The sequence below is a fragment of the Clupea harengus genome, chromosome 25 (genome assembly GCF_900700415.2).
Source record: "Clupea harengus chromosome 25, Ch_v2.0.2, whole genome shotgun sequence".
Taxonomy (NCBI): Eukaryota; Metazoa; Chordata; class Actinopteri; order Clupeiformes; family Clupeidae; genus Clupea; species Clupea harengus.
This window is the reverse complement of record NC_045176.1, coordinates 7,074,978-7,092,126: the sequence shown is the minus strand read 5'-3', so window position 1 is coordinate 7,092,126 and position 17,149 is coordinate 7,074,978. Positions and strand designations below refer to the sequence as shown.

At 42.8% G+C, this 17,149-nt stretch overlaps 2 protein-coding genes across 2 annotated transcripts in view; both read left to right on the top strand.

Moving 5' to 3' along the window:
- The first annotated feature begins 4,717 nt into the window (after positions 1-4,717).
- Positions 4,718-6,452, top strand: LOC105907513 (E3 ubiquitin-protein ligase RNF182). Its single transcript, XM_031563157.1, has one exon. It carries the CDS (start codon positions 4,979-4,981, stop codon positions 5,729-5,731), a length of 753 nt encoding a protein of 250 aa, XP_031419017.1. The 5' UTR covers positions 4,718-4,978; the 3' UTR covers positions 5,732-6,452.
- Positions 6,453-7,486: 1,034 nt separating this feature from the next.
- LOC116219497 (ran-binding protein 9-like) overlaps positions 7,487-17,149 on the top strand; it is an 18,616-nt gene continuing 8,953 nt past the window's right edge. Inside the window, exons 1-13 of the mRNA XM_031562792.1 lie at positions 7,487-7,848; positions 9,381-9,492; positions 9,615-9,667; positions 10,069-10,236; positions 10,432-10,454; positions 11,943-12,127; positions 12,342-12,454; positions 12,730-12,838; positions 12,960-13,114; positions 13,447-13,633; positions 14,051-14,169; positions 16,361-16,512; positions 16,993-17,134. Of these exons, the coding sequence (XP_031418652.1) occupies positions 7,632-7,848; positions 9,381-9,492; positions 9,615-9,667; positions 10,069-10,236; positions 10,432-10,454; positions 11,943-12,127; positions 12,342-12,454; positions 12,730-12,838; positions 12,960-13,114; positions 13,447-13,633; positions 14,051-14,169; positions 16,361-16,512; positions 16,993-17,134 (1,735 nt within the window). The 5' untranslated portion in view covers positions 7,487-7,631. The remainder of the gene's footprint in view (positions 7,849-9,380; positions 9,493-9,614; positions 9,668-10,068; positions 10,237-10,431; positions 10,455-11,942; positions 12,128-12,341; positions 12,455-12,729; positions 12,839-12,959; positions 13,115-13,446; positions 13,634-14,050; positions 14,170-16,360; positions 16,513-16,992; positions 17,135-17,149) is intronic.

Sequence of the window (17,149 nt, the reverse complement as noted above, 5' to 3'; positions counted from 1 at the left end):
AAGGGGTAAAGACACACACTGGAACATGGCGCAGGGGGCTTTAGTAGAGTGGGGGCTGAGGAGTAAAGACACACACTGGAACATGACCCATATCGACCTGGGCCTACATAACTGACCAGGCTGACCAGCGGCTCTCCAGCAGCCCGCCTCTTTAATGAGGTCCACCTCACATAAACACCCAGAGGGGGATTACTTCAGTGGCATCCAACCCTCCCCAACACAATGCTGCCACTGGGTCTGGTTGTGCAATACACAGGCCTTTATGAACAACAACAAAGGAGGCCTCTGAGGCAATGCCAGAAGATAAAGGTAAACACGACCAGATGTGATAAGAATAATAGAAAATGAAGAAAAAATTGTTTTTTTTCTCTCAGCTGCATATAAGATGTTTGAAGAACGTTAAGCTTTATGTGGGATATCCATTTGTGACCCATGGCCTGTAGCTCTCCTGGCATTCTTCTGATGCTCTGATATGTAGTGATAGTCATTCTTCCATCCTCCTCATTGGCATAATGTGCTTTGCAGGTATCTAAACAGTACAACTGATGTGGTCCATTTCCTCTGATGTCAGCTATAAACCAACAACAGAATTTTTCCCCAGTCACTGAAGACCTGCTTTTCCTCCTTCCTGGTGTGGTCACCTATGGCTACCTGTTGGGTTGCTAAGACAGGACTCACACTGACTTGTTTCAGGGAAGCAAAACCTTTTTGATATTTTAAAATGATGTGTGCCCGTCTAAAGGACCCTGTGACAATGAGGTGCCATTAGGTCTGCTCAAAACAGGTATAAAACATGACTATCTAACAGATGCATCATGAATGTGTGGTTATTGAAAGGCATTTGTGTATGTTTCAACTACTTCAACATGTATAAGCAAGTAAACATGCCCTTTCTGTGAAAGTTGTTCATTGCCCAGGTCACAGCCATGGACTGGCATGCCGTCCTCAGGGTAAGTGGCATTAGGTCTATCCACACTCAACAGCTGCATCAACAGCAGCTTCTATCTGACAGTTAGGAAGGCTCATTGGATGCCACAAAACCAGTCAGCTGTTGTGAAACACTGTGACTGTCTGAAGTACTTCTGTGAAGCGTTTGGTATACTTCTGCGGACATGGTCTGCGTACGGTCTCCGCACAGTGTGGATGACGCAAATGTTGTCATCCGCACAGCCCGCATGGACTGTCTGTGCTGCAGCAAAGTGTTGTGTCTGTACTGACATGTCCGTTTTGACTTTGCATGTGCGAAACTGAGCGTGCAGCAGTTTGCATGCACTCAGTACAATAAGGTTGAGGTGCACACGCGCTCAGTTTGTTCGCAACAGCACAAAAACGAGTACACTTGGGGACACACTAATGCGCACGCCTGTATCCATATTGCGCAAATCCACGTCTGCAGAAGTGTACCTGGACCTTATGAGAGAGAAAAACATTTAGCACCATCTAGTGGACAAAACTTAAAGTGTCCAACATTCATGTTATTCTCTACCTGTGGAAATAGGCTTTTGTTTCTGGTTTGTGGTGACCTTTGCTTTAAACCTGATGAAAGCATTAATAGCAGGTCTTGTGCTAGCCACTGTATAAGTGTACCGGCATTCATTAAATGTACCCTGCATACACAAAACTGTCTGGGAATTTCCTGATTACTGAATATAGTTATACTGATGGTGAAATATTACTTACAACAACTGTATTGCAGCAAAGGTTTACAGCTTCCCTGAATCAGTGGTTCCATGGGGTCTACCAAGAGATCTGTAGGCTATAATAATATTAAACATCCTGAACTTACCTTCCAGTCATACTGTGCCATAAATGAGTTCCTATGGAAGACAAAAATAAAATAATGTAAATGCTGTCTTTATCGATTACAACTAATTATATTAATCAAGTCAAGTCATCAGTGCAAGCAAGCTGTGCAATGTTGCGTTCCTCACAGCACTTTGAGCTCACGGTGCTACATTTCCCTAACCATAATTTCAGCACTGCATATCAAACCACAACGTGATGGGCCTTCAGCCCAGCAGTAGAGTCCTGTGTCCTGCTGTTACACCAGGCTTACAGCTGACTCATTAGGAGACGATAATCCCCAGCTGAGGCATGGTGTGACAGCCACAGTTTGTGATTATTTATCAGCAGCCCTACATGCTCCACATTTAACGTACCAGATGGGTACAAATCAACAGTCTGAAATGATTACCATCATGCATTAGGGTATTGGCCATGGGTAGAGCAAAAGAGTAGGCTAAGTATGATGGTTACCTGGGTGACATGTCTTCTACAGGAAGGGTTATAGCCCCATCATTGTGTTAACAATGGGCCTGATATTGAGGACATGACCACAGTGTAAGCCATACTTATAAACAAATATCTATGTCAAATCATTATCGTCATACTGTACCTTTGGATCTGGTCCGGCACAGATCCCGCACAAACCGTATGATAACCATCAGAGCCAAGCTCAAGCACATGAGGCTGAACACTCTGCAGGGACTAAGGGTCACAAACCTGTGGGGAAAATCAAGAACCCCAAAAAGAAGTCTTGTCATCCAGATCAAATGATTGGTTTCAAATGGGGTTACTCAAATAGCCTCAATGGTGAAGGAGATGCTGCCACATTGGAGAGCAATATTTTTCATATGGACATGCACCTGGTTAGTCTATCATGCCTTTTTACAGTTTTGGTGCAAGGCCATGGAACCACAGTCATGTTCATCTTCTTCTAGATAAGTAATCAAGGCTACTACAGTAATAAAAGAAGTTGCATGCGTGTATGCTGTTTTCACTGCACATGCAAGTGTTTTTCTTTTCCAGTTTAATATAGATAACAGCATGTTTAACAATACAATCTGTACTGTACAAGTTGAGGCCACATCTAACAGGAAAAAAGGCTTGAGCATTTGCAAAGCAGGGGAAAAAATGCCTGATTTGCAAACAAACCAGGGGTTAACCTACATAGATTTTTTTTCGAATGAGCTCAGTAATCATACCGTCTTGGCCTACTGTGTATGGCAGAATGGTCAGTTACTGGCAGGTGAATGCCAGCTGATCTTCTATTCAGCTAATGTTGTTAAAGCATAGGCTACCATTATTCCACATGTGGTGATAGGTACCAAGTTCCAGTTTTAAAAGTTCTAAATGCAACTGCAGTCACAGCTTACATGAGGATCACTGCATTTGACAGTTAAAATCATGATCTCTCCCAAATATCAGAACTAACTATTTAGGCTAGGCTAACTAGGCTGAGCTTCAGTCATTTAAGGCCATAGTCAATTAGACTTTTCAGGGGTGATATAAATGTTATTCCACAAACATGTGTCCAAGGCTACCTTTATAAAAAAAAAAAGCTAGGACAATGTTGCAAGACCTTGACATTTGTTAGATGTACATTGCGTCATGAATATCTTACCAGAAAACTGAATTGGTGACAACAAAGACTGAGGAGGTCCAAAGCGGTCTCTTCCAATTTATCACGATGGAGATGCGACATAAGGGCGAGCCAACTGATGGATGTCGGGAACCGGTTGACAGCTCTTTCCTAGATTCCGCCATCGCCCCACCTGAGCTCCAGAGAGAATCCCTTCCCTATGCCTATGACCGTACGCCCCGCCTCTTTGGTATCAACAGTGTCGTTTCTGTCCTAACACGACATACAAAAACAATACCGTCTAGTCACGGTCAGGGTTCGCTCACAGCTGCTGTAGATTTTGTTGTTGTTCGGTCGTTGACGTAATTTCTGGGGCTGCTAGGGTTGCTTTGGGGAGATCTGACGTCATCGTTTTCGCTTCGTCAGGGGAGGGAGGGGGGTGTGCCAACTAGTCATATCTTACAATAGATTACCTATCCGATTAAAAAATGAGAAGGAAAGGAGAAGTAATTTCAAAGACAACATATATTTTATATATTTATAATGTCATTATTAAACAGAATGTAACAAAACATTAGAAAACAGATGGACAGACTCCTCACTTCTTAAACACAATTAGAATAATATATTTAAAAGACATGTAAAAAAAAACATGTGTGTTTATTACATATTTTTCAATGCCTATGTGTGTCATTGATGGGCAAGTCAGGAAAACAATATTGTTTTAATTTTCATCATAAAACTGATCCAAGTTACATCCAAACATATGTTAGTTTTCAAAGCCCAACAGCTAAAGAGTCAAGAGTCAGAGTCCTTGAGCAGGGGTTGAAAAGGAAAAAACATTTAGTATGTTTCCCCGCTCTCCTGACATTCATCACACATGGAAGGTTCTGAATAATGTCTGCCTCTCAGGGTCAGAGAAGAATGAAGCTAAGAGTCCTGACCCATTTTGCTCTCTTAGTGACTCAACTCTACAGAACTGGCTCAAAAACAAGGGCACTTTTCCAAAGCCAAATCACAATCCCAGTAACACCTTGTACAGTATCACACAATCACAACAATCCTGTGGTGTCTACTTTTTAATGACTCAAATCATTCTGAAAATGTAGTTTCATGTGTCTTTTGGAGGACTCCTTTTCCTTTTGGCTGGCAATCAGTGGAAGATTCTTTATTACAACCTACCCCTCTGCAAGTGAATGACCCCTCTCTCGGTCATTATTAACAGTGTACCAGAAAGACGTGCTGCACCACTAATTGGACTGAATTGCACTGGCAACAAAAGGCCCAGCTAGAAAATTCCAGCCCTGGTTTTACAGGGGCTGCTTTGTTGCTGTTGTGTTTGTTCTCTATTGCTGTGTTAACAGTTATCTTTTCTGTGGCGGCCTCTCCCCACCCTTCCACACAGTGCATGAAAGGCTCTTCTGCACGAATCAGCCCAGAGCTGTGTGGCACAGCACAGGGGGATGTTCCGCTCTGCTCTACCCTGCCCTGCTACACTCAGCCTGCATGGGACACCCTCCGGACCCAAGAAGTGGCGTAGCTGCAGCTGCCTCGCGACTATGTTCCCAGGCCCTGCCCGTTGAGTGCCCAATCCGCCAGAGCTGAGAAGAGGGCGAGATGATGGGACAGACACTGGAGGACGGCGTCGCCACAGAGGAGCTAGAATGCAAGATCTGCTACTGCCCCTACAGCCTCTCCAACCGCCGGCCCAAGGTGCTCGAGTGTTGCCATCGGCTGTGTGCCAAGTGCTTGGCCAAAATCCTGGACTTGGGGGAGTCACCGCCAAATGCAATAGTGTGCCCATTCTGTCGATACATCACCGGTTTGCCTGGAGAAGCAGTGGGCAGCCTCCCCGATGACTGTAACTTGGTGACGGCGCTGTCCCTTCAGGTGCGCAACCACAGAAATCTTCACGAGTGCCCTGGAGAGATCCTCCTCAGTCCGAGGAACCTGAGCTCTCTGGTGGGTGCCTCTGCCACAGCCTCTCCCTCTTCCTTGCACAGCTCCAACTATGTGGTCATCACCATTATGGAGCCTCCGCCGGAGTCTGGCCCTCAGACAGGGCCCTTGGCAGGCCGTAGCAGGGACTACCGCTCCTCCAGCCTGGATTCCATGGCTTCTATCACACAGAGATGGACAGTGTGGAATTGTGCAGCGTTGCTGTGTCAGACGTCAGCCCGGGCCCTGGTGTGGCTCCTGGGTCTGCTGTATTTCAGCTCTCTTCCTTTGGGCGTCTACTTGCTCATAATGCAGAAAACCACCTTGGGCGTGCTGCTGGTCAGCTTGGTGCCCGCTAGCCTGCTCATGATCATGGCATATGGGCTCTGCCAGTGCCTTTGCCACGAATTTTGGGACTGCGTGCCACCCTAACAACCAAAGGGCAACCATCCACATCACCAGCCTGACTTTACTGTGACGTGTTGCTCCAGCGTGGTTAGAGGACACCATTTATATGGATACAATATTATATCCATTATTTGCCACCACAGTTTTGGATAGTTTGGAACCAACAAAAATAAATAATATATGATGGGGCAATGGACACAACAGAACATAAGTAGAAGTAGTTTTCAGCTAGCAAAAGTAGCATTACCAATAGCTCTCTGTTTTGCTAACAGCTGCTTTGAAATGTTTGTCATTTTGAAGAACTGGTCCACCAAACACTGACAAAAAACAACTCTTCTTCAGCATTAAGAACTTTAAATATGTAATTAATTAGCTTTTAAAAATACTTTAAATGAAGGATTATCTGCATATTTATAGAGCACTCAACTGAATATGGAGGTTGTATGTTTGCCTAACTGTAAACATGACTGAGGGCTGTCTTTCACACGTTCAAATGTTTGTATGCAAAAAGTTGAGGAATGTTAGTCTGAGCCACCAAATGCACTCCTTTGCAAAGTAACTGATCTATGATTATCCCTTAATGATCAAATGTCATAAATATGATTTCTCTGTGATTTATGGAATTTGCAAAAACAGATCAATGTCTTGAATATAACATGTTGTGTCAATGCATTGTGACTTTAGCAGTCTTTTTGTCAGCTATCATTTTTGTGACAAGAAATTAAATGATGAAACACTTTTGGAAGATTTGACTTTTGTAGTCTTTTGCAAGATGAAGGAGTATGTATATGTCCATACAGGATATCTCTACATCCAACCATAATAACGCAACAGAAAATATTCTGGTAGACTGTGATGTTGAAAATGCAAGCCTGGTGACAATTTGGGATGAGGAAGGAATGTGGATAAAAGCAACATTTTCTGAAACCATGAGAAAACCTTTCATATACGTTAACTGATCACTGATCATTCTTAATTGAGAAAGCATTATGGCATTTTACATGTTTGACAATACCAGTTCAGGGCAATAAACCATGCTCCCCCCCCCCCCCCCCCCCCCTCCTCTCACCAGACAATAACTTGTTATTTCCATATCCATCCATAAGTAGACTAAGTAGACTACATGTAATGTTCAATTTATTTATTGCCATAGCCATCCATAGGTAGACTACATGTAATGTTCAATTATGTATTTCCATATCCATCCATAGGTAGGCTACATGTAATTGTTCAATTTGTGTCAAATATTGGGGAAAGAAATTGCTATAACACAGGCTGCATTCTTCCTCGTATATTTCACGTAATGAAACCCTTTTACATTATATTATCTAAGTTGTAAGTTGCTTTGAACAAAAGCGACTACTAAATACCTTAACTAAAAACACATACATACAGACAATTTATGGATAGCCAACTTAGCCTGAAGTTACAGTAGGCTACCTGAGTGGAAAATAAGTGGTTATGTCTGGTCATGTATGATGTCCTCGAGGAAGTGTGACTGGACCTCCTCTTAGCCAATCGGATTTGTGGATCCCTCACTAACAACAAACAAAAGATCGGGTTTACCTACAGAGCTATCTGTCGATGTCCAGTGTCAATATAGTATATAGGATTTATTGTGTATCGTGTTAACGGCATAGCGTCGAACTTTTCTAACATTTTCTAGATGGCAAATGTTGGTTAGAGCTGTAGTTTATTTGCCTTGTGCATGTCAGCTAATGTTAGCTAGCTGTTACGATTGCTTACTTGGACAAGCAAGCTGAGGAGCTAACTTCGAGTTGTTCGGTGCTAGCATTGAAGCTAGCTGGCTAGGACCACGATATTTGTGGTCAAGTAAACGACTAGAAATTGTCACTCTTGAATAGCAGCCCAGCTGAAAGAAGCTGGCTAGCTATTAAAACAACCGAAACCGAAACGAATCGTCATGTCAGGACCATCATCGGGCTGTGGATTTCTGATGTCGGTTGTTGTTCACGGAGACTCTGCTCTTAACGAGCAGGAAAAGGAGCTCAATCAGCGACTTAGAAGTCTATATCCAGCTGTAAATGAACAAGAGACTCTACTGCCTAGATCATGGAGTCCCAAGGACAAGTTCAGTTACATTGGTCTTTCACAGAACAATCTACGAGTACATTACAAAGGTACGACGAAAATAAACCAACGTTCTTACAGGCTAGCTCCCTTAAACGACGGATGCTAACTTTATTTGTAGCTAGCTTGCGTCACATTTATAAAGTATTACCAAATCAGTGTTAGCTGCAGTGGCTAGCTAGTTAGTTTGCTAACTTATCGCATAGGTAGGTTAAACAGTTTGGTTAGTTTGTTGTTTTCTCTTGGGAATCCACAAAAGTCAATCTGGTTAACATGCTAACTTTGCCTGGCTAAAAATAACCGGCCACCGATTTAGTGTGGTGTAATGTCAGACACTATTTGCTTGAACTATGTAGCAAGCTAGTCTGTTACAGCTGTCAAGCTAGGTCGCTAACTTACTTTATGAAGTAACATCAACATAAGCTAACGTTACTGTAGCTCGCTGGCTATTTAGCTAAATGCAAATGTTAGCATGCCTTAGCTTTAAAGGCCAACTCGCCAGCTAACAGGCGAGATCATTTGACTGAGTCTAAATATAGAGGTTTGGAGCTGTGGAGCCTTTATTGTTAGTTAACTGAGTTGACTTAGCGACAGTTTATTTCGGTTTAGCGTGTGAAATCTAATGTCACCTACATACCTGCTCTAGCTAGTTTGGAGGACAGCTACCCTGTACGCATCAAGTTGTTGATGTGCTAGCTATGAGTTTTGAGGCTAGTGTATTATTGTCAGCTATTTCATAATTCAGTTGCGTTTCTTGCTGTTTGTCAGTATGATTAGATCATTAATATTATCTATCGTCTTGTGTCAATCTGGGACCCGGGTAGTGACACTGTCATTTACATGTCAGTTGAATAAAGCTATCGTTTAGTTCAGTAGACCCAACAGGTCAGCCAGGTCCGGAAATGTTGACTTGGTACATGATCGCTTCAGTGCAGAGCTAACGAGTAAACAAGATAACAGCTAGCATGATGCCAACTTAAAGATTAACCGAATCGGACAGAAATAGAGCTGACTATTGTTGAATCCTTTGAAAACGCATACGAGGTGGATTGCGCAGGATGCACTCATAACTGTTAGTAGTCGTGGTGCAATCTCGCCATATTGAAGCTCTATAGCTAACTATAATCAGCTTGCTGTCGTTAGCTTGCTAAACATTTTCCCCGAGTTATGACGTCAAGCCTCCATCTTCAGCTATCTCTCAGAAGCCCTTTGATTTTCTCCCACAACTAGCCGTATCTTTTAGTATATCTATCACCTGGTCGATAGTTAACTGTAACGTCCGCTTATTTTTGTATGCGTGTCAGATGAGATGCTTTAGTTTGATATGTAGCTACACTGGCCAACTCTATTTTTACATGACATTTATACATTCTAATGTTTTATTATATAATCTATAGTATTTTAAATGGGCAGTTATACAGGTTAATGTTTTGAGTTTTTGAGTAAGGTGAGAAAATTTACGCTAGTGATGGTGGAGTTTTTGGTTAGGTGAGATTTGTTATACGTTACACTTGCAGCCTCCCATTTTAGTGCCTGCATATGTTCTCACTGGACAATGTATGTGTCTCCCTCAACCACTAAGGACACGGAAAGACCCCAAAAGACGCTGCCTCTGTACGGGCAACCCACCCCATCCCAGCAGCATGTGGTGTTTACTACTTTGAGGTGAAAATCATCAGTAAAGGGAGAGATGGGTAAGGGAGCAAACCTGTTATGTTTATATGGTGTGAAAACCTAAAAATATATATTTTTCACATAACATTACATATCACACTGTCAGATTGGAAATAGTATTAATGTTTTGTTTGGTTTTCAGTTACATGGGAATAGGCTTGTCTGCACAGGGGGTCAACATGAACAGACTTCCAGGTAAAGCAATTCTGCAAGTTTCCATCCAGTCTGTAGGTGCACTTTCTTTTGCTGTGTGTGTGTGTGTGTGTGTGTGTGTGTGTGTGTGTCTGTCTGTCTGAGATACAGCTACAAAACACCCGTAAGTAGGCCTGTTTTATGTTGTTTCCTTTGGGGTGTGTCTTTAGAGACTAGAAGAACACTCTGGCCTTAGATGACACTGCAGTGATGGGGTCACATGCAGCCAGCGAGGGATATCTGGCAGAGCTGGGTGACACCCTGTCCGTTTTGAACAAGTCACAGGACACTGGGTGGGCCCTTAGTACTGAAGAGATAAAACCCCAAGCTGAATCCATTAGCTTTTCACACAGCAGTTCATCTTTCAACAACGCAAAAACATCTATTTCTTTTGTTATGTTCAGGTTGGGACAAACACTCATATGGTTACCACGGAGACGATGGCCACTCCTTTTGCTCATCGGGTACAGGGCAGCCCTATGGCCCGACTTTCACCACTGGTGATGTGATTGGCTGCTGTGTCAACCTCATCAACAACACCTGCTTTTACACTAAGAATGGTCACAGTCTAGGTATACAAGTTTGCCATTCATATATTCATTCCATAATAAACACAAAACTCCACTCCAAGTAACTCTTTGCAAAAAAGTTTGATTGATCAATTTTGCTCATACCATAGACATTTGGCAGACTGTGTATTCAGGTAATCTGTGAGAAATTGGTTAAACAGTGTTCAGATAAAATTGTCTTTTTTTCCCCCTCTATAGGTATAGCTTTCACAGATTTACCGGTGAGTTTTAAAAGTATTTGCAGTTTATTGAAGTTGGACCAGATGTTGTACTGTACTGTTGCTATCTGACCAGGCCTCTTTGTCTGTGTGCTGATGTGTTTGAAAGATTGTTTGATTGGCTTCTGTGATAATTTAGCCCTGATTTGGTTTTATGAGCAGCAGTACTGTGGATACGCTGAAGAAAAATATCAAGTTGTTGCGGTTCCAGCATCTGGTTTGGCATATTGTTTTGGGAGTATTTGATCCTCTAGTTTCAAGTTTTTATCCTTGGTGAGGTGTTGATCATTTTTCCATAACAAAACAAATTACCAGCGAGGTGATTTTCTATGCGTTAATTAATCAAATCTAGATTTTTACCTTCACTGAGAAAGTGGAGAAATAATTGCACAAAAGATTTTTGTAAACATTGGCCACATGGCTACAACAGTAGAGGTTTCTTTTCTCATTTTTTAATAAATACAGCAGTCACTGCTAATTTAATACCAAGGATGTTATAACCATTGAATAACTAACCTTAGCACCAGCTTAACCAAAGAGGACCTGCTAAAAAGCTAACCCATATTGGTTTGCTTGCCAATGAAGTGTCTTATATGGAGAGGATCTAACATTGATGTGCTTTATGTATTTGTACTATAATATAGTAGTAGTAGTATAGTGTGTATATATATATATGTGTGTGTGTGTGTGTGTGTGTGTGTGTGTGTGTGTGTGTGTGTGTGTGTGTGTGTGTGTGTGTGTATATATATATATAAATTATATATAATATATATATAAAATTATATATAATATATACATGTTTGGTTGGTAGCACTCAAATTAGTGATGGAAGGTGTAGGTTGTTAACGGGCAGATGAGAGGCATGGTATAGCAAACAAAGATTTTCTCTACCGTTTCACCTCACAGGAGGTGTGAATTATTTTCACGTATCAGTGGTGTTGGCTAGTTTACTCTACTTTTAACTTCACTAAGACGTAGCACCGTGTCATTTCCCCTGACAGTAGCTGAATGGCAGCTTGTTTAGAGATAAAACAATAATTCATTGAGCAGAACACAGCATTGGCAGCAGGCCAACATTCTGTGGGTGTTTTGAATAAAATGCGTTGGTTTACCAGCCTTGACCGTTTCCTTCACTCAAATATGAAATGCCTTCCTTGAAATCTGGTTTGGAGCTGGTTTGTGACACAGAAACTGAAAATGTCACCTCAGTCTGATGAGAAAATAGAATATAGTTTAGTCTAAAATAGGCAGCATGTCAGTTTTAAATTTTCATTTATATTTTTTATTCAGAGTGCAAAGAAAAGTCCTTTTGTCATGACATGAATATCTGTCAGCACAGAAAAGTGTATGTTAATCACTTGAGCAGAAGTAAAATCTTTTGTCAGTATGTGTTTTTTTTTTTTATAACTTATCATTCTAAGAGAAATCACCAGCATCAGAACTATGTGAACACTAACCTCTTCCTCTACATCTCGTTCTCTGTCGGCACAGCCCAACCTGTACCCTACAGTCGGCCTCCAGACCCCGGGGGAGGTGGTGGATGCTAACTTTGGGCAGCACCCGTTTGTCTTTGACATTGAGGACTACATGCGGGAATGGAGGACAAAGATCCAGGCCCAGATCGACCGTTTCCCCATAGGGGAGCGAGAGGGAGAATGGCAAGCCATGCTCCAGAAGTGAGTCTCCTGCCTAGGAGTGTGAACACAAAATGACATGTTTTAGAAGGGCTGCTATCAACCATATGATTTGTTTTAGTTTTGTTTGTTTGTTGTGAACTTCCCTCATCCTGAAGGGCTGATGCTATTGAGATCACATTGGCTCTTGAGTTAGATCTTGAGTTTGACTTCCTCCTTCTCCTCCTCCTCCTCCCCATCTCCTCATCTCTCTCAGGATGGTGGCCTCCTACCTTGTTCACCACAGCTACTGCGCCACTGCTGAGGCCTTTGCCAAATCCACTGATCAGGCCGTGCATGAGGAACTGGCTTCCATCAAAAACAGACAGAGTGAGTCTCCGCAGGTCACCTGACCTAGGGCCTTGTTTGCTTAGCAGCCAAACAAGGAAGAGATTTTCAGCTCTGTTTGTTTTCTTGCTCTTGCCAGTGTAAAATGCAGTTACCTAACAAAGTTTTAAAAAAAAAATGGTCAGGTGGAAGTGATATTTGGAGGAAATGTGTAGGCCTATATTTGTTGTAGTGTATAACGCACAGCTGCACTGTGGGATTTGAAGTTGGTTGGATGAAGACATTTGAGTGATTTTGTATGGGAACAATGCTTTCAGAAATCCAGAAGTTGGTCCTGTCAGGAAGAATGGGAGAAGCTATAGACACCACACAGCAGCTTTACCCCAGCCTCTTGGAGAGAAACCCGGATCTCTTATTCATGTTGAAGTAAGTCCTGGCTCACACATAAGGATGCACATCTGTGTGAATCATCCTTCCACACATGTTTTGCTTGAATCAAGTCCGAAGCGCCAGCATGACTCATCCGAATGGCGTTCATCCCCTACAGAGTCAGGCAGTTCATTGAGATGGTGAACGGCACGGACAGTGAGGTTCGGTGCCTGGGAGGGCGGAGCCCCAAGTCCCAGGACAGCTACCCTGGCTCGCCCCGCCCCTTCAGCAGCCCCACCCACAAAGCCAGTGGCCCCCAAGTCTATCCGACAGGTACTCTATCTGGAATCTCACAGAGGACACAGGAATATGTGTTACACATACATGGGGTAACAGATGAGCTGCACAGTCTTACAGTTCTGAAGTGGTCTATTGCTAAATGGTCTATTCTAGTTACCAAAGACGCACAGTCTTACAGTGCTGAAATGGTATATTCCTGCTGCCAAAGTTCTTCTGTCACCCTCTAATAGTAGCAACATTGCCGTGTTGTAGTTTTAGCATCCATTTGCTGATTTATAGCTTTCTAGTACTGTCAGAAAAACTGCTTGAGTGAGCCTAACACAAAGACCCTACCCTTCCCGCTGACATTGTTCCTCTCTCCCTAGGGTTGGACAGTAACTGCTGTAATGGTGTGTTGTCCAGTAAACCCACCTCTTCAGCCAACTGTATGAAGGCCTGCCCCTCCACCCTGGCCAGTGGTGACCTCAGCAGCTTGAATGGCACATGCAGCCAGCCGCAGCAGCCGCAGCAGCCCCAGCAGCCGCAGCCGCAGCAGCAGCAGCCCAGCACCAGGTAGTGTGCACTCTGCTCAGGCAGACCGCCTCAGTCGGAGTCTGTCCCTTGCACGGGTCACTCTGTACCCATGGGATTTTATACTTGGGTTTAGAGGTTACTATTCAGTGGGTCTTTGAGGTTTGTTTGCTGTTAGTGTATATGGCTCACATGGGATCCAACATCCTGCTTTGGAAGTGTACACATTTTCCAAGAATGTATTTGGAATGCTAGGATAACATTGAGGTAGGATGTACACAAAAGCCATTCGTGTCACTGTTCTTAGAGTTTTTGAATGTGGTTGTAGGAATGTTCTCCTAGAAACGCACTCCTTCTTTGACCACCATCCCTTGGCTATTAGCCTTGGTAACAGAAGAACACATGTTGCTGAACAAATGAGATTTTAATTCAGATGAACGGTAACCATTTCATTTACAGCAGTGAAGTGGAGATGGAGGTGGATCACTTCTCCAATGGCGTGTCTGAATCGTCCTCCAATGGCTTTCTCAATGGATCAACACATGGGGTGGAACCAGAGGACTGTGATGCCGAGATGGGTGAGAGCAGCCATATAGCAATGTGCACATCCCTTAAGGCCTTCCTTCCAGGCTCATGTATGGCAAAGATAACATATCTGAAACGCATTCAATTCAATTTTATTTATATAGCGCCATAACAATACAATTGTCTCTAGGCGCTTTACAGAGCCCAGAGCCTGAGCCCCCTTAGTGCAAGCACAATGGCAACAGGGGCAAGAAAAAACTCCCTGTTAGTCAGGAAGGAACCTTAAGCAGAACCACGGCACATAAGGGGGGGACCCATGGTTCCACACCTGGTTCTTTGGATATGAAATAAGCCAAATGTAATACAAACGTGAAGGAGTGAAGAGTTTTAATGGATCCGTTCTTGTGATTGACTGCCCTTGGAAGACTGAGTAGGAAATCATGATAGACAGGAGCACACATGGTAGCCAGTAGTCAAGCCAGCTAGTGACAGTGCTGTAGAATTAAGATAAACCTATTATGGTCCTCTTAAAGGGAACAGTACTGGGGGGTATTCGTCGTAGCTCGCTAAGCGGTTTAGCGAGCTAATTTTCAGGCTAAGATAAAAAACGCCCCTCTTTTTGGTTCGTGGAAGCAACTTTTGATAAATCACCATAGTTACATATCGATTAGCACTAACCTGCTCCAGGGCAGGCTAACTTAAGTGTAGCTGGATAAGCTTGCCACACCCCCGGAAAAAGGAGGGATCCCATTGACCAAGGACTGATATTAGATAGTTAATAAGATTAGCGGAGGGAGAGCGTTCTTTGCAATCGCCAAGATCAATTATTCTTGTATGAGCGCTACCGATTCAGCCGACAAAGAATCATTCATTTACAAGACCTTCTCGAGTCATTTATTGCAAACACCACAGTCGAACATTGACTGTCTTGCGCTTTTTTGCGAGTGGTACATTTTTGTAGTATCGGTGATGCGGAGAACAAAGCACTCATAATTATATGAGCGTTATTAGTACACCATAGCATATCATTATTGTAGAAAATGATTAAGGTGGACTCATGATAAGAATAAAGAGAAATACAGACAATTTATTTTCACTGCTTCAATTTATTGTATTTGTTATTAATACATTTAGTCATTTAACAGACGCTTTTATTCAAAGCGACTTACAAGAAAATGTAGAATTATATCGAGGAAGGAGGTTAGGGGATTTGAACTAGCAACCTTGTAGTTTCGAACCGGTAGAGAGAACCTCTGTACTAGTTGACACCTGCCGTCAGGTATTCATACATAGATATCACCCTATAAACATCCCAACACATCTTGCTCTCACAGCGGTGGCGGTGTTGAATTTTGCCATGATTATGGTCTTGTATTCTTCATAAGCGTTCATGTTCATCTCCTGCTGGCCAGCGGAGAAAAAAAGAGCCCTTTTCTTTGAGTTTAGAACCATTATACCGCTAGAAAATCATTGTTTTGGTGATCGACCTTTCCTGCCTTTTGAAGTAGGACGTGCACGCGCAAATGCCCCGGTAAGTTTAGCCTGGTTGAAATTAACCACATGATTTGGATGCGGATCAGCCGTTAACGAACCGATATTTGCTGTTCTCAATCAGCTTGCTAATCTTAACGGGCTAAAAGGCCAATTGATTAACTTAGCTTCAATCCTACGACGAACGTACCCCTGTTCTGAATCACTGCTTGAATAGAAGTCCAGAGGTGGCACAGCTTCACTTTAGAGAGGTTTTTATTATTATTATTATGTGAATTCCAGTTAATTGTATAAAGCATGCTGTGGCTGACTGCATGTTTTTGTTTCTCAGCATTCCCTGTGGCCGTTGGAGGCAAGCACATGTTTTATCTTGGCTGACATTTTGAACGATAATCTAATCTATAACTATATCATTTTAGTTTGTTGTAGAATTATGATTTGTAGCTCGATAATGCTGAGATACTATTCGCACATTTAATGTTAACAGGTGGAATGTCATTGATCATTTAGCCCCAATGGAGAAAAAAAAAAACCTTTTAAAACATATTGTTCCTTTTGTCATTTGTGACTTATTATCTCACTGTTTGCTACATGGGCCACCGTACCCTGCTCTCCGCTCCTGGCATGCTTTCATTTAGTGACATCAAATGTACATTGTGACCTATTCTTGTGCCGCTTGGCCAAGAGAACCATGTCTAATTGGCCATGGGGCATTGTTTGTTTGTTTGTTTATGTCTCTGTCTGCCTGCACAGAGGTGGAGCTGGCTCAGTTCAAGAGGCAACTCTGCGGAGGCAGCCAGGCGGCCATCGAGAGGATGATCCACTTTGGGCGGGAGCTGCAGAGCATGAGTGAGCACCTCCGTCGAGAGCGCGGCAAGAACGCCGCAAACAAGAAGATGCTGAAGGTGCGTAGCCCATGATGATTAGTGAAGTTCATTGCAGTCACTTGACACCTGTGATATTTAAAAGGTTAGAAATTTGGGGAGAATATTTGCAGAGCACTTTTGATGTCTTGAGTACCAGAGAGAAACCGACTGAGCGAGATTAAGCTGTTTTTAAGTGACTGTCATCTGGACAGACCTGAAAGGCGAGAGTTGTCAGTTGATTTGTTTCCGCTGCTTGATAATGCCAGAGTTCTCACAACTGCTGTTTTTATTTATTTATTTATTTTAATTTTTTTTTATTCTAGACGTAGAAAACACTTACTCTGTGAATGTTCTGTGGTGATGCTATATGCTAGGAACTGTGCTCCCTATGACTTTGCTAATAGCTAATCATAGAGAAATGAAAACCCCTGATAGCTGTTAGCCTGCAGCTAATTCCTCAGTGTTTTTAACCGTAATGTGAACTCCTCCACGACCTTTAACTGGAGTCTGTTTCTGTAGGATGCCTTTAGCCTGCTTGCATACTCAGATCCCTGGAGCAGTCCAGTGGGCTATCAGCTGGACTCTATCCAAAGAGAGCCTGTCTGCTCCACACTCAACAGTGCAATATTAGGTAAGCCAGCTATATGTTTCCTGACCAATTGTCATTGGTTTTGAG

Bases quoted from the DNA above. Each gene is read 5' to 3' on its own strand.
- LOC105907513 (XM_031563157.1), top strand. From the start codon at position 4,979: ATGATGGGACAGACACTGGAGGACGGCGTCGCCACAGAGGAGCTAGAA.